At 32.3% G+C, this 24,521-nt stretch overlaps 1 protein-coding gene across 6 annotated transcripts in view; it reads left to right on the top strand.

Annotated features, from left to right (window-relative positions):
- Positions 1-24,521, top strand: part of NIPBL (NIPBL cohesin loading factor) — a 250,516-nt gene that overhangs the window by 143,720 nt on the left and 82,275 nt on the right. For all 6 annotated transcript variants that reach the window (XM_074201749.1, XM_074201753.1, XM_074201750.1 and 3 more), the window contains 2 exons: positions 3,057-3,668; positions 14,872-16,812. In XM_074201749.1, coding sequence (XP_074057850.1) covers positions 3,057-3,668; positions 14,872-16,812 — 2,553 coding nt within the window. The remainder of the gene's footprint in view (positions 1-3,056; positions 3,669-14,871; positions 16,813-24,521) is intronic.

The following is a 24,521-nucleotide window of genomic DNA, read 5'->3' as shown; positions in this document are numbered from 1 at the left end:
TCTCATGTAAATATACTCAAGAAAAAGAATTACTACTGATTGATATTTCAGAGCAACAACTATAGTATGTTCCTATACTTAGAACATCCCATCCAAAAAAATAATTTCAAAGCAATAGAAATTTTCTTAAAATATTATTTATAAATCAAATTTATTTCAAATGCATTAGGAGAGTTTTGTAAAGTGAATTTTTAATGAAGCAGAAAATCTTTTTTAATGTATTCAGTTTGTTTCTTTTGTACATTTAGATGTATATCAGTTGGCTTTCTTCTATTCTCTGTGTTTGTGAATGGAAAATACCTAATTTCAAATTGGAATTTAAGCTCTGAATCTTAGTTCTTTGAATATGCAAGCAAGACTGGAAATTGCAGAATTTGGGATGATGGGACTCAGGTTCAAATTCAAGTTCTGTCAGTTTTAGCATTCATTGCCTTTAATCAAGTCACTTACATTCTTGCAACATCATTTTCCTCATTTCTAAAATAATGAGATTGATTTGAAAGTTAAATTATAGAAAGATCCCTGCCACACTTCCTCAAAAATAAGCCCTAGCATGATTTTTTTTTCTAGGATGCTCATAATATAAGCCCTGCCTCAAAAATAATCCTCAGCTAATTAAGATCATCAACCAGATGGACACATTTATTATGTCCATTGCAACACACAATGAATGCATGGAATTATAAAATAATATTAATATATAATTAAATATAAATAATATTGACATTAACATTTAAAATAAATAGTAATATTTATTTTAATTAAGTATTTGTGCATTCCCAAGCAGGCACCTTTGAATGAGAGGTAAACTCCCATGTAAACCGGATGAACTTGAAACTTATTGCCAAATGACCAGTTGAAGTAAAGACACAATGTATGAATAACGTACACACTTGATAATGTCTGGATAAAAAGAAAGCCCCATCTCTAATCACAGTTAAGGGCAAGAAGGATAAAATTGAACTTATTTTCAGGCATTTTTTTTGTTTGAAACTGAAAAAAAAGTCTTGTGAACAGTAGTTATAATGTAGTGGTTCATTTTAATGCTGCCACTTGTTTTGTGAGCTGGTTAAAGAGGTCTGCTAGTCTGGGATTCAACCAGTACTCACCAAGGTAAAGACATGAAGAAAGAGAAGAATATATCTAATAATGATTTCCCACAGGCATTACTGCTTATCTCCAAACATCCCTGAAAATAGGCCCTAATGTGTCTTTTGGAGCCATTAATTAATATAAAATCTGGTCTTATTTTGGGGAAAATACAGTAAAATTCTAAATCTGTGATCTTATGACATTTTATAATTATTGACTAAATATCTAAATGTTTCAAGACTAGAATATAATATTTAGGAAGTTTTTGACATTATGGAAAGTATAAAGCACATAACCATTAATGCATTGTTATCAATAATAAAAAAAACAAATGAATAAAAAAACCAGGAAGAATTACACTAGAAAAACAAGAAAAAGCAGTGTTTCCCAAGAAAAGTTATAGTGATAAAAACAGAAAGAAATATTTATACATGGCATACCTAAGCTCACTCTGATAAAATGTCTTTTTGTAATAACTACCTATGTTCATTATAATCAGTCCCTGCTCTAATGATTTGTTGTGGTTTGGTTTGGGGTTTTTTGGTCATCTACATGAGCCTAATTAATGTAAGATTAATTAAATGTATTAATATGTACAGTGTGCTTTGCAAATTGTAAAACAGTTGTAAATTTAGGCTCTAATAATAATGATGGTGATTACAATTCTGTTTCTAATAATAAAGTTGCCCCTGATAATGCTTCTTTGCCTAACTAGTTTTTATAGTACTAGTTAATGCTATTATATATCTTTATTCTGTAACTTTTTCATTTGCATGATTGATATAAGAACATAATGATTTCTCAACATTTCAATGTATTTTATTCTTTTAAACAATATAAGTTCAAGAACGATGAAAATTTCAATTTTTTTTGTTTTCTGAATTTTACAATTTTTCCCCCAATCTCACTTCCCTCCCCCCCACCCCCCACAGAAGACTGTCTGATAGTTTTTTGCATTTTTTTCCATGCGATACAATGATCAAAATTGAATGTTCAATTTTTTTTTTTTGGTCTTTATTGTTTGTAGAGACGATTTGCTGCTATTCATTTAGAGCTTTTGTCACTATTGTAGGTTTTTTTTTTAAAACATCTTCAGGGATACTTTAGTGACCTGTCACAAAATAAATTCAGACAAATGTAGATAATATGTTACACAGATTCAAAGAGATTTTTGAAATAAAGGACTGGCAACTTTTTCCCCCCTTTCTTCATTTGAGACCTGCGCATTTCGTGCAGTCTCATCAATTTGAGAGTTGAAAGACATATAGACATCTCTCTAGTCAAAACTATCTGAGAAAGGTTATCTCTGCATGTCCAAAGCAATCTACTGTACTTTAGGAGAGTTCAAACGATTAGGAAGTCTTTTCTTTAGATCAGGCCTCTGCTTACCTCTTCCATTCATAGTGCCTTGTTTTTCCCCACCAGGGTCATATAAAGCAAGCCTAATCCTTCTTTTAGTATACTTTTCTTCACATATGGCATATCTAATGGGTTCTTTGAGTGGAAACTTTGAGCCTTGTAATTTGCTGAGGCCTGTTAAGTGTCTAATACAGGATTTCCAAAATCCTAAGTATAACTTTAAGGCTTAATGGCTCAAATAGCTTAAACTTGCTAAACAGCTAACATTTTATGCAATTATAAAGCTAGCTCTCTATTCTTTAATTGCTCAAAAAATCTCTGTGAGGTAAATTTTATGATTATCCCCATTTGACAGGTGACAAAAATGAGGCTAGGTGAAATTAAGTGACGTGCCTTGGATTATATAACTAGTTATTGCCTATTGAGGGATTCAAACCCAGACCTTACTCCCAAGTTCATCATTCTGTCTACTATGCCAATGCTACCTGAGTTTCTCCTTGTATAAAAGGAGAAGGTTGGACTAGATGTCATCAGTTATTCCATAGATAAAATATGAAAGATTTGTACCATCACAACTGTTCAGTCCTTTTGAATTGTTTTTCTAGGATCAAGACCACCATTAATCCTACAGTCCCAACCTCCACCCTATTCATCACCTAGAGATGTTCCACCCGACATATTATTAGATTCACCAGAAAGAAAACAGAAGAAACAAAAGAAAATGAAATTAGGGAAAGATGAAAAAGATCAAAGTGAAAAAGCTGCAATGTATGATATCATTAGTTCTCCATCTAAGGATTCCACTAAACTTACATTAAGACTTTCTCGTGTAAGATCTTCTGATATGGACCAGCAGGAAGATATGCTTTCTGGTATAGAAAATAGCAATGTATCAGAGAGTGATATTCCTTTTAATGTGCAGTACCCAGGACAAACTTCAAAAACACCCATTACGCCACAGGATGTCAACCGCCCACTAAATGCTGCTCAGTGTTTGCCGCAGCATGAACAGACAGCATTCCTTCAGGCACAACAAGTGCCTGTCTTACAACAGAACACTTCAGTGACTGCAAAACCACCTCAGACTTCTGTGGTACAGTCTCAACAAGGAACACTCTACGATGAAGTAGAATTGGATGCATTGGCTGAAATCGAGAGGATAGAGCGGGAATCGGCTATTGAAAGGGAACGGTTTTCAAAGGAAGTTCAAGATAAAGGTAAAATGGTTCTACATTGTTACCTGATTTTGTTGCCTTGTTACGTTGTCATCTTCTCAGAAAATTTTATATTATTATTTTGTGAGATAAGGTTCTTGGTTTTACCACATTTTATATTTTATAGCCATTCACACCTCTCTTCCTTTAATTCATGATCAATACCCTGGAAGTTAATTTCTCATATCCTAAATATTTTTGGAAGTAATTGTTGGAAAAAATATTGGTGATTTCTTTAGTTTATTATAACACAGTTCTAGGGGCTATGTAATGTGTATGTAAATGTATATGTATATAAATGACATTTATGTCATGTCATTTAAGGACACTAGGTGGTATAGGATATAGTGTGTTGGAGTTGGATTTAGAAAGACCTGAGTTTTAATCAGACACTCTGTGCCACTTAAACTCTTTCTAGCACAGTTTCCTAATCTATTCTTTATAAATAATATTAGCACCTGCTTCACACCTTTGTTATAAGGATCAAATGAGTAAACATAAGTAGAGCACTTTACAAACTTAGCCCTTTGTAAATACTAGCCATTATCTTAGATGTTCTACTTAAAATATTCTTTGGCATTTATATCACTTCTGTTTCATAAGTAAAATATCTAAGAGTTTTATATTTGCGATTTGTTTGTGCCAGAGAAAAGACAATTCTGTTATTTCGTTGAGAAATAGATTATGGATCTGCTTAAGTTATCAGATTGTTATTTGCAGTCATATCATTTGAATTTGTGATCTATCTTATTAGGTTAGTATTTGGAGTGGGACTTTTCAGAATTCACACAGTTGCTATTTTCTGTGAGTCGGAGTAAGTATTCTTTCATATTCAACTGGTGTTAACATTAAATTAGCTTAAGAATAGAGTTTTAAGACATGGCAGTTTTAGAAATTCTTCCTTTGCAAATGATCAAATAAAGCTAAGGTCCTGATAGCACTCTAGAGTTATTTTTATTAGGGACTTCTTGAAAAGAATTTGATCATTTTAAAGAATCTTTCTGATTTGGTTGGTCCAGTTTAGATTAGCATGGATTTTTATGTTTTTCCTTAATAAATAGACTCTTTTTCCTGAAGAAAAAAAAATAGAAAGACCAGGCAATTACTTTGTACATTCATTTTTAAGGAAAAAACATAAATTGTAGGCTAGGCTTGTTCTGTTTTTTACTATCTGTAATAATTGATTGAAACATAAGCAGTAATTGATTTAGACTTTTTCTAAGGTTTCTGACATGGTGCTATGTGAAGAATAAAGTAGTTGTCAGTGTCGCTGTCTCTGACCCACCTTTACCCAGATTCAGTCTCAATAATATAAAAAATTATAGAGAAATCCAGGTCTACCAGACATAAAGAAAAATCAAATGTTAGAAAAATAAAAGACAGTGCCTCCACTTAATTTAAAATTGCAAAGTTAAAAGCTGGCAATAGCTGAAAAGAGCTCTTAACATCAGAAAAGAGACCAAATTCTAGTAAAGTTAGCTATAGCTTGGGAGCTTAGGGTGAAAGGTCCACATACCAGGTAAAACATAAATTGGGGGAAAGAAGCACTACCTAAAACAATGAAGAAATACTATGTTTGAACTAAACCAAGAAATAAATCCAGGCAAAAAGATTAATTACACAACATGTACTAGTAGAGTTGCAGGGGGAAATAAATGCCATAATTACAAAAATTACAAACATGAGTCCAGAAGAAATGAAGCAAAAATTAAAAGTGATACTAGAATTGAAATAAGAGCACTGGAGTAAATCCTTGGAAAGAGAACTGTTTGTTTAAAATACATATAAAAAAATCTTAAGCAAGTAATGAATAACAACCCCTTGCAAACTTAACAACAGTTAGAACTCAGATGATTCCATGAAACAACAAAAAATATTTTAAGTGAAACAACTATATATATATATATATTTATATATGTATGTAAATATATATATATACTAAGTTTAAAGATTGAAAAATTCTTCAATAAAAAAAATTTATTAATTGTCTACTTGTATGTCAGACGCTATGCTAAGCCCTAGAAATACATCAACTCACCTTGAAAAACAGATCCAGAAGAGAGTAGGAGTCATAAGGTTCCCAAAAACTATTGCCAAACAGGAAAAACTTGGATATTGTACATCAAGAAATAATAAAGAAGATTGACTCTTCTATTAGAAGCCAAGGGCAATGTGAAAAATAGGGGAAAATCCACTGATAACTTCCTGAAAAAACTACAACTTGAAAACATCAAGAAATACCATGGCCAAACTTGAAAAAGAAAATACTATCTAAGAATTCAAGTCCCACAGAATCACAATTATGATCCCTCAATAATACTAAATTGCAACTACTATAAAACAAAGAGAAAATCATTAAATACAGTATTCCAAAAGACAAGAGATTACTTTATAATAATAAAAAATGAGATTTCTTATAATAATTTCCTATTAAAATGTTATAATATTTTATCTTGCAAAATTGAATATGATATAGGGAAGAAAATGGACTTTAATAGACTAGAAGATTTTCATGGGTTTTTTTTAATTAAAAAAATGAAATGGGGTAGAATCATTGAAATGCAGAAAACAAAGGCACGAAAAATCTAGAATGGTAATTACTATGCAATTGCAAGAAACCAAATGACAGTTATATACTAATGGAGGCAAAAGAGATGTGCTTTTAGAATAACTCTGATTTCAAGGGTCATAGAGTTAAGGAGCATACGTACAAAAGGTTTGTGTGCTATTTTGATGGTATATGTAAAGAAAAAAAGTGAGAAAAATAAAAATATATTAGTTAAGAGATAAAGAAGTAAGAATTTGTTTCAAATAATTAGGATCTATGAGAAAGATATACACTTATGGACAAAGAAATAGGACTTGTGAGCATCTTTTGAGCCTATTGTATAATCCAAGCAAGACAATACATGTACTATTAAAAATATAGAAACAAATAGATTATTCCTTAATATGATAACTATATGTAGCCAAAGAAAAAATGTTAAAAGTCTTTACAAAAACAAAAAAATCAAGAATATCACTATCATTCTAGATATGTTAACTATAAGATAAGAAATTAAGAGCATTGACAAAAATGAAACTTAACTTTCCTTTCTATAGAGCACTGGGATCAAACATAAATAGAAATGTTACTTGAGTTAGAAAATCACAAATTAACATATTATATTTATAATTATTTTGTTAAACATTTCCCAATTACATTTTATCTGTACTAGACCATAGAGTTTGACTACTAGTTTACAAAAATCTAAAGGTGCAACCCAAAATTAAACAATAATATCATAAAAGTCGCCAGATTTATATAGTCAACTCACAAGAATTGGGGAAATTAATTCCTTTTAACATCATTACAGAATATTTAAAATTACTGGGAAACTACCTATTAAGAAGCTCAAGAGGGGCGGCTAGGTGGCGCAGTGGATAAAGCACCAGCCCTGGAGTCAGGCATACCTGGGTTCAAATCCAGTCTCAGACACTTAATAATAATTAGCTAGCTGTGTGGCCTTGGGCAAGCCACTTAACCTAGTGGGGTTTTTCTGCCTAGCAAAAACCTAAAAAAAAAGCTCAAGAAAGATACCAAAAAACCCTCTAGATAAGTAGAAAAAGATTTAAACAATGGAGAAGATTAACTGTTTGTGGGTGAATACTGCTTGAATAAATTTGTAAAGTCAGTGCTTTACTAATCATATAGCCAAGAAGTTACTTCTTCAAATTTTAAGAAATTATTAAAATTCTTCTGGAAGGAATGGAAATCTATCACTGTAGCAGATTTGGTACAAAAGAACCAGAGGGCATTGAATCTACAAGCATAGTTATTGATACACCTAGAGACTGCAAATACTAGAACAAGGACTCAATTTTGACATATCTACTGAGACAAACTGGAATATTGGTCTAACAGAAATGATATTTAGTTCAACATCTCACACCATATGCCACAATAAACTCCCAATGGATATATTACTAAGAGGTCCTTTATATAATAAACTAAAGGAGCAGGGAAGGAAATTCTCAATTATGAATAGGGGAGGAGCCCTTGATCAAACAGAAGATAGAGATAATCACAGAAAATAAAATGTTCAGTTTTGATTATTTAAAGCTAAAAAATTCTTGCACTAACTAATAAAATCAGTGCAATAAGAATTAGAATGAAACAATTAACTGCAGGGAATCTTATATCCCAGATTCATAGGTAATTATTCCAAATATATAAGAATAAGAACCACTCCGTTAGGCATGTTTCAAAAGAAGAAAGGGAACCAACAGCTGTATGAAAAGGCTCCAAATCAATAACAGTAATAATGATGGTGATGATAATAATAATAGAACTTAAAGAAAAATTAAAATTAACTGAGATTCTGCCTAACACCCATCAATATTACAAAGATGACAAAGAGAAATAGCTATTATTGCAGGAAATATAGGAGGACAGATATCCTCATTTACTGTTTATAGAACTGTGACCTACTTAATCCAAACATTCTAGAAAACTATTTGAAATTATACCCCAAAAAGTCACTGAACTGTACTTTTTAACACAACAGTAATGTGACTAGACCTATACCTGAAAGAGATTATAGTTGTTTTGTATACAAAAATATTTATAATAGCATGATTCTTGGTAATAGTAAGGAACTAGAAGCAAAGTGAATACTCCTCTACTAGTGAATGACCATGTAAATTATGATATGATATATGTATATATTGAAATAAGATTTTGCCCTAAGAAGTGACTAAACAGATGTATTCAAATAAACTTGTCAACAGATTCAAAGTGAATTGAACAGAGCCTTGAGTACACTTTATATAATAACTACAATATTGTGATGATCAACTCAGAACTGTGATCATTGCATTAACTACCACAGCTCCAGAAAGTTTACTTTGATTTATGCATCTCTCATCTTTTTAGACAATTGATTAACCAAAAGTGTAAAATGAAATTCACACTTTCAGACATGACCAGTAAAGGTTATTTCCCTTGTGTGAATTTATAATTTATTTTTGGGGAGAAAAACTTACTGGGGAGAAGAGAGGAGTAAGGAGTAATGATAAAAACATCAAAAGAAAGGAAAGGGGCGGCTAGGTGATGCAGTGGATAGAGCACCGGCCCTGGAGTCAGGAGTACCTGGGTTCAAATCTGATCTCAGACACTTAATAATTACCTAGATGTGTGGCCTTGGGCAAGCCACTTTAACCCCATTTGCCTTGCAAAAAAAAAAAAACTAAAAAAAAATAGTAGGAAAGAAACTAATTTGGAAGTGGTATTGAAATATCTGAATTAATAACTTATAACCTTAATGTAGTAATGTATGTGGTTTTATTGTAAATTTGTTTTATTTTGCCCTTTTTTTGAGTTCTAGCATTCTTATTTCTAGGGCATTCTTTGAAAGGTATATTTAACTATTTAGTGATTGGAACCAAATGTCTAGAAGTTTAGATGCCACCATCCAGAACCTAGTCAACAATTACTCAAGGAATAACTTTTCTTATTCCTTTAATTTCCCTATTTAAAAAATGAAATATGTATTTCTGTGGTGTGTTCGTGTGTTTGTATATTCACCTTACTAAAGATGCTAGCAAGATTAATTATTATGTTTAGTGATTTGAAGTTGCAAGTGACATCACATATGAGACAACGCATAAAATTTTCATGAAGTTGGGATCTTGTTTAAGGTTTGTCAAATGCCATAATTTGATTCTATAATTGAAAAAATTTTAAAAATATTTAATATCGAAGTTACCTTTTCATTATTTCTCCATTTAAGTTTTTGTACTATATTCTAGCACAGTGTTCTTAAAATTTTACTCTTATCACAAGTTGTATGTATGTATGTATGTATTTATTTGTGTGTTTGTTTATTTATTTATTTGGGGAGGGGGTTGTAAGGCAATGGGGTTAAGTGGCTTGCCCAAGGCCACACAGCTAGGTAACTATTAAGTATCTGAGGCCAGATTTGAACTCAGGTACTCCTGACTCCAATGCTCTTTCCACTGCGCCACCTAGCCACCCCCTATCACAAGTTGTAAAGTTATTGATACTGTTTATACTTAGCCTATTGTGTTCTATTATCATTGTTATCTAGTATATAGTTTCTTGGTTCCATAGTTTTAAAATTTTGCAATTAAGCGTCAAGTACAGAAAAGAAACTCAAAATGGTGGAGTGACCACTGATGCCAGAATCTACATCTGTTCGTTACAATGCCCAGTTAGTACTTTCCCCCATCCAGATTATACGTTCCTCTAGGATCCAAATTTCATATCTTAGAAACCCAATTATTGATCAGCAAATTAATGTTTATAAACTGAAGAATTAGAACAAAGAGATTTGGCTAGGCTTAAAGAATATCTCTAGTCAATGATGGGACCTAGCCTGTCAGGGAGTTTGCCATTCTCATAACCTGATACTCCAGTTTTGACTTTTGTGTGCTCTTCTTTCTTGGCAAGTTCCAGATGTGCTTTAGAAGACCTTCAGGTTTTCTGTTTACAAAACATCTATCTTTTCTCTTACATATTCCTAACATTTGGGGGTTATAAAATAGTAGTAGCAGTTGTAATAGTGGTAGTGCTAGAGGGATTAGCAGTAATAGTACTCTTAGTAGTAGTAATCAATGTCAAGAAATATTTATTGAGTACCACTTTATGCCAAACACAAAGTGCTGATCCCTAGGGATACAAATAAAAAGATAGCCCCTGCACTCAAAGTGTTATATTCCAATAGGGAAAAATAGCACATTGAAGAAAGCTGAAAATCAGGAGGTAAAGAGGGGTTGGAATTGATAAATGAAGGGGGGGAAGTGTTGGAGAGTTCCTAAGAAGTCCAAAAGTAGTAAGACTGGTGAGAAACAGAGACAGAAAAATTAGGCTAAGCCTTCTCTTTACCTAGAGGCCCTGGAGTTCATGGCCCTGCCTTCTAGTCTGATGAGAGGTGAGTACAGTCATATTCACTCTTGCAGCTTACTGAGATTTCCCTGTGATGAATATCCTGGCATGATGGAGAGTTTCAGAGAAGCCCAAAGTAGTGTGACTGGTGGGAAATTAATAACCAGATAAATTGTGTTTTTTTTTTTCTTCCAAAATAACATCTAAATTAATTTCTCCTTAAAGTGACAATGAATGATTCCTGCTTTGTTCTAAATACTATGGCCCTTCTTAGACTTATACTGACCTTTGTCCAAAGTCCATTTTCCTAGCTGAAATACTGAGGGGAAAAATTTAATTTTTTTTAATAGACTCTAAATGTGGCATATAGCTTTTGGGAAGGATTTGATAATAATACTAAGTCTTTTTCAGGGATATCTAGGCTAATATGCATACTAATTTGACTTTTATAGTAATCTATAACTTTTAGTAGTGTATTGATAGTTTAATATTTTATATGTGGGATTTCTTGGCTTTTTTCTTTAACTTAAAAAATAATCAGAATTTTTCTTAAGCTAATGACTCCAATTTTGAAAACAGTGGCCTCTGAATTTCATACGATGTGATTTTGTATGCAGTTATCTCAGAGATTTGTCCAGATCTAGATGGGAAATCAGTGTCCATAATGTTGAACTTACTCATAAAAATGACTTTTATCAGGTGAAAAAGGTTGGGAATGAAGACTGATGACAGACAACAAAAACGGTTAAAAATTAACATGCTCAGATGAACTATATCAAAACTAGAAAGCAAAACTTGCTCAGATCTGAGAAATCTTGCTATCGTGATAGGAGTTTTTCAAGTTTTCCACAAATGGTGTACTTTTAGCTAGATAAATATATTGTCTTTTAACTAATTTTTTATTTTATGAACAAAATTAAAAGAGCATAATGTATTACTCTTCTAATCGTAATCATGTCAGTCATACTCAAATACTTTCAGATGTTGTTTCTGAATTAAAAATAGTCATTCTGTCTTTATCATAACATTCATATCCCTTGTGTATAATACCTTATACCCTTATGTACAATAATAGAAAAATTCTGTAATGTCATAGTGAATCTATACTATACTTCAGTGTCATTAGTTATATTTCATATTAAGTTGAATTACAATATATATTACATTTCATTTTTTAAATGATGAAACAGGAAATGGAATTGGTACCAATAATTTGTATTCCTGAATATCCTGAAATTCTTTTAAAAAAATAAATTTTCAAAAAATTCTTATTTTTTAAAAAAAAAAAAGATAAAATACCCTTTACTCTAAAAAGATACATTTCTTAATTCCACTAGGGTAAGATTTCTTTATGATCAAGATGTCCCTGAGTTTTCCCTTTTTTACTGGTCATATCATCATCTTAATTATCTTAACAATTCAATATTTTGTTTGAAATTTTGAAATCTTATATTCTGCTTGAATTTATTATTCCTCTACGATAGTTTAGGAATAACGCTTCATATAGATAAATAGCACTATATAGAAATAAAAATCTTGGGGGGAAAACAATTTTGTTGCCTTCTGGCAAGCTATTTTAAATATGAATTTTATATGTAGGGAAATATTAAATGAAAATTTCCTAACAGTGATCAAAAAGAATGATGATCAAGAAACAATAAAACAATATTCTTAATTTTTTGGTAAATGTTTATACCAAAAAAAAGCGCTACATACCTGTTCTGTTAGCAGAAGAAATGAGATCTCAGTTGAATCCATTAGTCATAAATATGCATGTTTATAGATTTGGACAGAGAACTTTAGAGACCACCTATTCCTTTTATAGTTGGAACAGCCAAGGCCCACATAAAAAAGTATATCAATTCTAGCACCAACTTATATGTTATTAAATAATTATTTGATTTAAAGGGGATAATTGAAGCCTGTTAAAAAATTCTCTGCCTTAGCACTGAAGTTCTGCCATATTATTATAAATGTAAGTTTTAAATTTTGCTAATTTGCCCCTGAAAGTAAGTGCGGACCCAAGATTCATACTTTAATTCTAAAACTTCCATTCCCAAAGCTTCCATTTATTATATTAGTTTTCTCTATAGATTTAGGGCTAGAACAAACTTTATGGGGTCATTTAATTCATGGGTAATCAATTTTGTGTGTGTGTGTGTGTGTGTGTGTGTGTGTGTGTGTGTGTGTGTGTTTGTTTGATTTTGTTTATAGTTAAGAAAATGTAGGCGGGGGGGGGGTAAGTGACTGGCCAAAACTTACACAGCTATTAAATACCAGAGAACCTTAAACTTTGATCTTTTGGCTACAGATAACTGTGCCATCCTGCCTACCTATAGAGCTATGATCAGAGACAAAATAGATATTTTCTGGGAATACCTAATAATGTTCAGTGCTGTGGAACCAACTATAATACTCATTCAGCTTTCGTAGGTCTTAATTTTGTATTTCGTTAAATGAGAGGACTGTATTGCATGATCTTTCCTCCACTCATTTGTTAATCACATGAATGAATTTGTGTTTGTATACGTGTGTGTGTGTGTGTTAAAATTTTCCACAGTTAAAAAATTAAAATAAATCAAGCACCTAAACGACAAAATGGATAGACACTGAACCTGAAGTTCGGGAAATCTGAGTTAACCTATGTCTTAAACCACTTAGTAACTGTGTGATCCTGGGCAAGTCACTGTAAAGTACTTATTAGCACAATGCCTGGCACGTAGTAAAGACCATTTAAAGGTTAATTAGTTTTATGATTAGTTACATATAGCTATTAAGATTTTCATCTCAGGGCGGCTAGATGGCATAGTGGATAAAGCACCGGCCCTGGAGTCAGGAGTACCTGGGTTCAAATCCGGTCTGAGACACTTAATAATTACCTAGCTGTGTGGCCTTGGGCAAGCCACTTAACCCCGATTGCCTTGCAAAAAAAAACCCTAAAAAATAAGATTTTTATCTCGTGTATCATTACTTGGAATTTGAATTCAATACATGGACAAGATACTTAATGTTTTAGAACCTCTCTGTACTATCCTTCCATTTTCTTCCCTTCTTCAGTTGTCATTTTACTCTCTTGTAATGACGTCACTTTTTCTTGGCAAAGGTAGAACATTGAGGAATTTGTCATGAATACTTTTAAATTATGAGACAGTATAATATCCTTTCTAGGGGAGTATCCCCTGAAAATATGAAAAGATAAATAGTAGTCAAGTTAGTAAAATAAACTCACAAATATATGTGTCATTTTAAAAATTGCTATAGTAATATGATTGTTTATAAGAAATAATTTTCACTTTTATAGAAAGCTATGTATAATTTATTTTCAAGCTAGATTATAGTATTGTTGAGCTGTCAAATATATTATTTCTTCTTTTAAAAGTGCAATTTGAATATTGCAAAATGTTTCCTTTTGAACCCAAAATGTAAAAAACAATCAGGACCTTGCTTTGTGGAACATAATGTAAATTTCAGCAGAAGTTAATTTTTACTTCTGATTACAGTTAGGAAAGTAATTTTTTCATATTCTCAGCATATATATATATATGTATGTATATAAACATGATGCGCTATATATATCATGATACTTCCTTAAAAATCCAGCTTCATATCATGACAGATGAAAAATAATTTAAAAGAAATACAGTCAAAAGTTCTGTACTTTCCTATTCAAATGGTATAAATTGCATTTTCTTTGTTTCTTTTCACATCTGTTATATTTACATTAAAAGGCCATATTAATTGATTTGGGCTACTGAAAGTTTTAGAAAATATTACTTCATCCCATTGCAAAATAGTCACAGTGGATTACCTTGATTCAAAAGATGTTCTTTATAAATCCAAAGAGGATATTGTTGGTCTTAATCTTTCATGGGGAAATATATCTATAAGTGGTTCTAAAATATTTATCTCTGTGTGTATCAGATAGTTTTATATTAAATGTTCATTTTAATTTCATTTTTATACCTCAAAGTCCAAAGTCATATTTCCATATATTCAACAAAAAATTATCTGTTCTGTAGACTTTTAGGTCAGTTCTACTAAGTTTGCATACTCATGTATTTAGAGACCTCACCAGGCATGCTGTGGATATCCCTGCCCCCATAGCACTTAAGAAATGTGATTATCATCTTTTGTAATATATTGATTTAAAGTTACTATACATAAATATTACAGTATTTTTTTAAACTGCCATGTAGATGTTTCTGAAATCTGCATTGATGAATTTTACCAACAGAACATGTAGTAATTTTTATGAACTGTGGAAAAAATATATATATGTATATACGTTACTGATTTTGTATATTTATCTTTAAATTTCAGATAAGCCTTTGAAAAAAAGAAAACAAGATTCTTACCCACAGGAGGCTGGGGGTGCTACTGGAGGTAATAGACCAGCTTCTCAGGAGACAGGTTCTACAGGAAATGGGTCAAGGCCAGCATTAATGGTTAGCATTGATCTTCATCAGGCAGGACGAGGAGAGTCTCAGGCATCTGTAACTCAGGATTCAGACCCCATTAAAAAGCCTGAAGAAAGCAAACAGTGTAATGATGGGGCTATTTCTATTCATCAAGAAGATACTGGGGCTCTTAAACAAAAACCTGAAAACCATCCTGAGACCCCTAGGAAAAAGTCTGATTCTGAGATTGTAAAGACTGAAATGAAACAAAATGAGAACAAATTGATGGAATCTAAACCAAATGAAAACCGATTATTAGAAACAAAAATGAATGAGAATAGACCAGCAGTGGAAATTAAACAGAATGAAAGCAGACCAGCAACAGAAACTAAACAGAATGAGAGCAGATCAGCAGCAGAAACTAAGCAGACTGAGAGCAAACAAGTGCCAGAAGTTAAGCAGACTGAGAGCAGATCCCTGGTAGAAGTCAAGCTTAACGAGACTAAACCAGCAGCAGAAGCTAAACCCAATGAGAACAGACCAGCAGCAGTGGAAGTAAAGCAGAATGAGATTAGGACAACAGAAACAAAACAGACTGAGAGTAAACCATTGACAGAAGTTAAACAGACTGAGAGCAAACCAACAGCAGAAGCTAAACAAAATGAGAGTAAAGCTACAGAAACTAAACAAAATGAAAGCAGAACAACAGAAACTAAACAAAATGAAAGCAAAATAACAGAATCAAAACAAAATGAGAGCAAAACAACAGAAACAAAACCAAATGATAATAAACAAAATAATGGTAAACAGGAAACAACCAAGATGAGACCTGAAACTCCCAAGCAGAAAGGTGAAGGCCGACCTGAAACTCCCAAGCAGAAAAATGAGGGCCGACCTGAAACTCCCAAGCAGAAAGGTGAAAGCCGCCCTGAAACACCCAAGCAAAAGAGTGATGGTCGCCCTGAAACACCCAAGCAGAAGAGCGATGGTCGCCCTGAAACTCCAAGACACAGGCATGATAGGAGAGATTCTGGAAAGGCATCTGCAGAAAAGAAACCTGAAACAAGACATAAACAGGATGTTAAATCTGATTCCCCTCGTGTGAAATCTGAAAGATCAGAAACCTTAAAGCAAAGACCAGATGGACGATCTGTTTCTGAATCACTGAGGCGTGACCATGATAATAAACAAAAATCAGAGGATAGGACTGAATCAGAGAGACATCGAGGAGATCAGTCCAGAATTCGAAGACCAGATACATTAAGATCCTCTAACAGAAATGAACATGATTCTAAACACAGTGCTAAATCTGATGGTTCAAAAACAGATAAACTAGAAAGAAAACACCGACATGAATCAGGGGAATCCAGGGAAAGACTGTCTTCTGGGGAACAAAAATCAAGACCTGATAGTCCTCGTGTTAAAGAGAGTAGAGGGGATGCTAGCAAAACAAGATCTGATAGATCTGGTTTTAAATCACCAAATAGTAAAGATGACCGGAGGACAGATGGTAATAAAAGTAAAGTAGATAGTAATAAAGCACACCCTGACAATAAAGCAGATTTTCCCAGTTATTTATTGGGGGGCAGATCTGGTGCATTGAAAAATTTTGTCATTCCAAAAATCAAGAGAGATAAAGATGGCAATGTTACTCAGGAGACAAGGAAAATGGAACTTAAGGGGGAACAGAGAGACAAAATTGAAAAATTGGGACTAGTAGAAGATCTAAATAAAGGAGCTAAGCCTGTAGTTGTCCTGCAGAAACTGTCTTTGGATGATGTTCAGAAATTAATTAAGGATAGAGAGGACAGATCAAGAAGTTCTCTTAAATCTAGCAAGAATAAGCCTTCCAAATCAAATAAAGGTAAGGAATATTTTATTTTGGTACTTTTTTGTTACATTTCATGATAAATTTAAGCTATTAAATATGAAAACAAGGCCAATTTGTGAAATGAACAAAATGAATGCATTGCATGCAAAAGTATTAGATTTATACAAATCCAGTGAGCACAGATAAATTTGTTAGTGTAATTCATGTCTTTTATTTATTTAGTGATATCATTTTGATTTAGGTTTTCCCTATTGTGTGGAATTCAATTTAGCTTTCTATAAATGTTTTCTTTTTTTTAACTTTTTAACTTCTGTCAATGGTTTACTTTCAGTCTGTTTTGTTTCTGTTGTCCTACTCTCATTCTGCTTTACTTCCACTTTTTTTTAACTCTTATCAGAATACTTTCTTTAATATGTTGAATAAAATGAATGTATCCAGTATCTCCAGGGAAATGATAGTTCTTTTGTGGATGTTCTATAGTACAGTTAATTGTCATGGTTTTAAGTTTTCTCTCTAATTTCCCTTAAAGAATCAGAGTGAAGTACAAAAGGAAATAATTATAAATATTCTTTTCAAATCTTAGCATTTCTTACACTACTGCTACCTCTTATGTTACTATGATCTCACTTAATTGTATCTTATTTAAATTATTTAGAAAATAATATTTAAAAAGTAATCTAAAGACAGACATAATCTGTGCAATAGAAAATTGTGAAGTATAAGCATTTTATTAGGTGTGTTAACTTGAGTTCTGGCATTTATTGGGTTGCCTTGTATCCAGTATTAAACTAAGCATAATCTCTTCTGTATATATTCTGGATGATTACAGACATAGGGAGATATGTGTGTGAGTTTTTACTTGTTTCTGCATGTGTTTGCTTATACATACATAAGTATACAACATATGTTGGCTATGATCCTGGTGATAGTTGGTGCTTCAGAAAACACTTTTTAAAAAGTTTCAAAACAATTGCCAAATCTGCATTAATAGAAGGTTCTTATATAAAGAATGTCAAGGGTCCAGATATGTATATATTTTGTATGTGTAAATATATTTTGCTTGTAGATAGGTCAATTATATCAAACCTAATGACAAAATACACTTAAACTATTTATTATGAATGGAATTTGATGTAGTTTTCAGTGATGTAGTAAAGTATTATACCTAGATTATGTGACTAATGAGAGTATTTTATATCGAGTTGAAAAGAGCTGAACTTTTAAGTTGACCCTTTTTTTTTTAAAGTTTTGGTTACAAAAATAGATTCATTAAAATGTTGAATTTAAAATAATTTGAATGCTTTGCCTTTTGTAATTAGACCAAGTCAGTATCAAATATTCTTTCCAATTGAGGTTTGCAGAAATAAATATAATATTAAAATTTGCTTCTTTTTACAAAATTATATATTTCTAAAGGAATTTTATATATTTATATATATGAAACGATTTATGATTTAGTCAATAAATGACTTTGAATTATGTATATCTTTTCCCTGTTTAATAGGTCTGTATTAAGAATGAGTTGTACTTTCATTTTTTTAATGAAGTCATTTCTGCATCCTGAATCATATTCAGACATTCCTCTCTTTTTAACCTGTTAATAAAACAGTGATTTTTTAAAATAGGAGCTATATTTATTTAAAACATTGTTAAGTATTAGTAGCTTTTTTACTTGAATGCATTTTTAACAGCATTTGCACATGCATTAAAGATTCCAGGATGAAGGTAATTTTTTAAAAAATTGCTTGGTTGGAACTAAAACTTTTTTTAAAATGTTGAAAGTTTTGAAATTGGCTTGTCAATGAATTTGTATATGCTTTTATAAAAGTTGGATAGTGCCATCTTGATGCTTTCTTATTTGGGAGCATCTGTTTCCTCCTAATCATTTGGTAATTCACTATGACAAGAATACTTTGCTCTCCTTGTTCCAGACAAGTCTTTTGATGCTTCTTGAAATAGGAAAGAATAGGGGCAGCTAGGTAGCTCAGTGAATAGAACACCAGTCCTGGAATCAAGAGTACCTGAGTTCAAATCCAGCCTCAGACACTTAATAATGACCTAGCTGTGTGGCCTTGGGCAAGCCACTTAACCCCATTGCCTTGCAAAAAAAAATTAAAAGAAAAAAAGAAATAGCAAAGAATGAATAGTTTTTTAAATTAATAACCACCATATTATTTCAGTGATTCCTATAGTAATTCTATAGTTCTCATTAGTAATTTTCTTAGTTATTTTCACTAACAATGTTCTTCCTTGTTAATTTTTTTTTGCATGATAGACATAAAGGAGCCATTCATTCATCTATATTAATGTTAACAAGTAAATAACAAATGCTCAAGATTTTTATGTATATTCATATCTGTATTACATAAGTGAAATGTTTTGCAGTTATATAGAGAAATGAAGTGGGGGCCATACTGATTAGATATTCAGAGATCACAGAAAGTGAGTGGCCTGTTAGTCTTCTGCTTATTGTTCTTTTTTGAAAGCTCACCAAAAACTCCATTTAAAAATTAAATTATAATCAGTATAAATTCATCTGAGTTTAAGAAGTTTGAAGAATTCCTCTTCATCTTAGTTTGCATAACATTTGAATTTTCCTGACTTTTTAAAATATTTCCTTCCTAGGGATACAATAGTACTGGATCTTCTTATGGACTTGTAATTCCTTGCTCATCCAGTTGTTTGGAGAGATTCCTAGATATGAATTCCTCAAGAGAAGGGGAAAATTATTATTTAGGTTGCTTCTTCTAGTTTAATTTAAAAAAGTTGACATAGAGAGCAGCTAGGTGGTGCAGTGGATAGAGCACTGGCCCTGGAGTCAGGAGGACCTGAATTCAAATCTGGCCTCAGACACTTAATAATTACCTAGCTGTGTTGCCTTTGGCAAGTCATTTATCCCCATTGCCTTGAGAAAAAAAAAAACAAAGAAGGTGATTTAATTTTAAGTGGCTTTCTTTTACAAAGCATGCAACAATGATTTTCCATCCATAATGTGGTTTAGGCCACTGCTGATTTTGTAATTTCACTTCTGTCTGATGTTATTGAGATCTGTTGCTATTGTGCACAGTTATCATTTTATAGCAGTTTTTCATTTGTCATCAACCTTCCCAATTTTCACTTCTACCTTTCATCTTTGCAAAATCTCATTTTGTGATATGCCATCCATTTATTTCTTGTACAGGTCTCATATTCATCCCTTTTCCCTCTTCTTTACTAATCTTCCTATGCCTACTTGGAGGTCTTAGCTTAAAATTTGTCCCATTCTCACATTTCCTTTCTTCAGATATCATCTTTCCAGTTTCTGTGGGGAAAACGTTCATTTTACTCCCCAATACAGCTTCCCCCAAAAAAGAAATCAACGCAACTCTGAGATATTCATCTATCTGACATCTGTGGTGGATGACAATAGACACTTTTGTCAGGCTCTTAAATCCCTATACCTTTCTTGATGTTGACAAATTAGAGGATTATCAAAGTTGTCTCTCTTAGATCTTTTTAAGAAATCATATATTATCTTGACTGTACATAGGAAATACCTTATAAAGTAATTTTTTTACTCTACTAAATGCTTTTATATAGTGAAGAAACAGTGCAGTGGAATATTACTTGCCCAAGGTTCTCCTTATCTTTCAGTCACTTGTATGACTATGAAGATGTGATCTGTTATAGGTACATTGTTTGTGAAAAACCTGATTTCTATTTTTACCTTGATCAAAGTTGCCTTCACTCTCTATATGGTGCATTCTCAAAAAAAGGAGCAAGTAAACTACCATTAATAGAAGGTAGAAAGAAAAAAAAACTAATCCAAAGAAGAATCTTGGGGAACATCTATTTCTAAATTCTGTGTATCTTTGAATAGTTCAGAATGCAACTTATTCATTCCTCATGTCTTTTTATTTTAAAAAATCTTGTAAGAATTTTTTTTTGATAAGGCTGCCTTCCTTGTAAGATGTTTATAGAGCAACACATTAAGATTTATATTCTAGCAATATAATAATGGTCCCTCTTTTTTATGCCTGGAGAAACTTGAGAATTCAAGACATTTACATTTTGATTTTTAATTACAAAAAGAATTCTCATGGGAAGAAATGTGTCAGTAATGTGAGTGTAGTTCAGAATTAAAATTGCAATTCTCATTTTTCTCTGAACCAAACTACAGATCAAATTTGGCACTACAAAATTTTGGTTTGGCCCTTTAATCAGAAAGAAATGAAGAATCTTAATGTATCCATTTTACTTCTGAGAAAATGTTAGTATCATGAATTACTTTTTAGAAGGAAAAAAGTACTCCAAGAGTAATTGGTCACATAATTGGTTTTTCCCCTACTTTTTATTTGTTAAATATCACATGGTTTTTTATTACAACTTAATTTCTGTGAAACTATAATTTTTTAGATCCATAATTTTTTATTTCCTCTTTTGTTCAGGAGATGGTCTAATGGGAAAACAGTTTCATACTTCATACTCATTAATAATATACTTCATACTCATTCACAATATACTTCAAATATTCAGATATGCAAATAAGTTTGTAATCTCATTTTGTTAATTTTTCTTCCATTGATTGTCATAGCCCATATAAATATCCATCTTGCATGACTTTTCCCCCCTCATATTCTATCTCCTTTGATATAGTATGGTCTTCTCTTTGTCCAGACATTTCATTTATTTCAGTTGAAACAGTTAGTCTATACAGCGCTAGCCACTTTTCTCCTTAGGGCCAGTTTATATTTTTTTTGATCATACATTTCTGTGATGGCTCCTCTAATTACTGTTCATATTTCCTTATTTGCTACTTATTAACATCATATACCTCTCAAATATTCTATTTGAATGATACTCATTTTTAATTCTTCAGAAAATATGCTAGGTGGTGCAATAATTAGAGCACCGACCCTGGAGTCAGGAGGACCTGAATTCAAATCCAGCCTTAGACACTTAATAATTACCTAGCTATGTGACCTTGGGCAAGTCACTTAACTCAATTGCCTTGCCAAAAAGAAAAAAGAAAATATATGGTTTTGTGAAAAATAGCCATACAACCCTGCTAGGGTCATTCTTTCTGGAAGAAACTTAGGATCATTAAAGGAGTGCAGCAATTTCCCTACAGCAAATCTTCCTGTTCCTATTAGATTTTGGGTTCATTTAGTCACATTTTCACTGTTGTTGGTTTGTACCCTGATGAACGAGACATGTAGTGGTTGTCATAATCTTGATCAGGGGTATCAAACTCATGGCACTCCCAAATATAGCCCAAGCTAGATTAAAATGCATTTGCAAAAATATTTATCAAAATAATTAAAATACAATAAAACATAATTACTATTCTATTTTAAAGCTAAGCCAATATGTAGCCCAAAGGAATTCTTGTGTCCTCTTTAGTGGCCTCCATTTCTATTTGAGTTTGACATCATTAATCTAGACAATAGAATTATTTATCTAACTGTTTGTCCCATGTGAATGATTAGGCTACACTCACTGGTTTCTGATATAGTTCTGGAGGTCCAGCAATTTTCTGGGCCTTGGCATAACCAGAATCAGGAGTATATAGAACACAGTACTACCCATAAAGATGTCTTTATACTGAACTTCCTCTATCATAATAGTAGTAGATACCTTTGGCAACATAGCCTTCCCCCTCCCCCTGCTTTTTTTTTTTTTGAGACCTAATTCATCACTTCTCATTTGGACTAAAGCATTGATCTTCTTGATATCCCCAGGTTCTTTGCTCCAGTCCTTTCTTCAATCACCAAATTGCACAGAATGAAGCATGGCCCTCTATCACTAAAGTCCATTGCTCCTTATTACTCCCCAGTATCAAATATACACTACTTTTAGTTTTAAAGCCCTTCACATACATTACTCTTCCCTACAGTCTATTCCTCATATAAATCCTTCATCTCCCATCTCTATGCCTTTTTCTGGCTATCTCCCCTGCCTGGAATTCACTTGCTCTTTACCTTTCCTTCAAATCAAGACAGCCACCTTTTTTACAAGAAGACTATTCTTATCTCCTCCCAGTGATTACTGTTCTCCTTACTGCCTTACTACATTGTTTTTGTTTTGTTTCTTCTATACATATTTATATATTCAAGTTATCTTGAAGGAACTATTTCATTTTTTATCTTTGTATACCTAGAGTTTATAGTACAGTGCCTAGCACATCACAAGTAATCAATAAATGCTTATTAACTAATTGAAACTAGCAAATAGTCTCATAAAAAACAAATCATTAAAAACAAAAACTCATGACTTATCCATTCTCCAAGTGTCCCAATTAGGGAACTCTTTTTTTATTATTTTTTTATCTCTGGGAATTTATGGTCTAACTTGATATAATTATTTTTCTAGCATTAAATATCTATACAGTTAAGCTAAATTTTATTCTTTTCATATTCAAAAGTTTCATAATTTTAGAAAAAATAGAAATATAAATAAATGTGAAGAAATTTCCTTTTCTGACAGTTTTTTGGGTATTTGTTGGCAAATTTGAAGTAGTTATAATTCTTCCTTCTTTGATTTATACAAAGAACACATATCTTATGTGCTCAGGATTTGTTTGCTGTTTCCATATGCATTAAACATACTATATTGATCTAAGTACAAACAATACTCCTAAAAAGATGTCTTTGAAAAGAAAAAATAGTACATATTAATATACATTTCTATAAAAGTCTTCATGGAGAATGATCATGGATGGCACTCATTTTATATAAAGCAATGAGGATGGAGTGGTGGAGAGAGCCTATAACTCATACGTGTGTGTGTGTGTGTGTGTGTGTGTGTGTGTGTGTGTGTGTAAATGTACATATAAAATCAAATACTCATTTAACTTAATAGTTAAGTTTTTAGGATAGAGCAAGTAAGAATTTAATAAATCAAGTCTTAATTATACCAAGGAGGAAATTCAGACCTATGGAGGAGATTCCGTGATCTGCCCTGGGTCACTGAGGTTGTAAGCATTAGAAACAGGATTTGAATCCAGGTCATCTGACTGAAGAAGCAGTGTATATTCTGTTTTTCCAAGCTGCCTCCTCTCTCCAATTTTTTTCTTTTAATCTCTACTAATCTTCCATTCTAATTCTATATCTAGTGTTATACACATATAGAACTATAAATCTATTATTCCCATTTCTGAAACCTTTGGAACTTTAAAACTTTGTAACTTAGTGGTTGACAGTGGTTTTTAAAGTTTCAGATCATTGAATGTATTAACTGCTCTGCTAATTACTCTACCCCTTCAACCTCCAAACAAAGCAATTATGTGCCAGGTGTAGAATAACTAGAGCTAAATTCTCAAGTTAAGCCAAAAGGGAAAAAAAAAATCTTTTGAACAGCATTTAATAGTCAAAACACCTACTCATCATTTACCCCTCACATGCCTGCAGTAGTAAGCACAAGCTAAATTGGTTCAACACTAGACTGGATCTCTCCCCTCTCCCTCTGATGACTGTCACTAGACACTACTCTGCCATGTTCCACTAAAAGCAGGAACAGAGAATCTCCCTCTCTCTGAAGGACTACAAAGTGAACTTGAACAAGTTAGTGTTTTTGGGCTTCATAGAAAGGGAATACTGGAAAACTGCCTAAAACCAGTCCCATAACCCCTGATATTACTCTAAGCATTGTTAACCAGTCTTTATTTCCTATTAGAGGAAGCAGAGGCAGACCTAGCCTGTGGGTCTGAGGCACCAAAGGGAGGGTTCAAGTATGAGTAATGGGTGATGCAGGAAAAAAAAAAA

This window comes from Macrotis lagotis, chromosome X (genome assembly GCF_037893015.1).
Source record: "Macrotis lagotis isolate mMagLag1 chromosome X, bilby.v1.9.chrom.fasta, whole genome shotgun sequence".
NCBI classification, from domain to species: Eukaryota; Metazoa; Chordata; class Mammalia; order Peramelemorphia; family Peramelidae; genus Macrotis; species Macrotis lagotis.
Note: the sequence above shows the minus strand (reverse complement) of the source record. Positions and strands in the feature narration are given on the sequence as shown.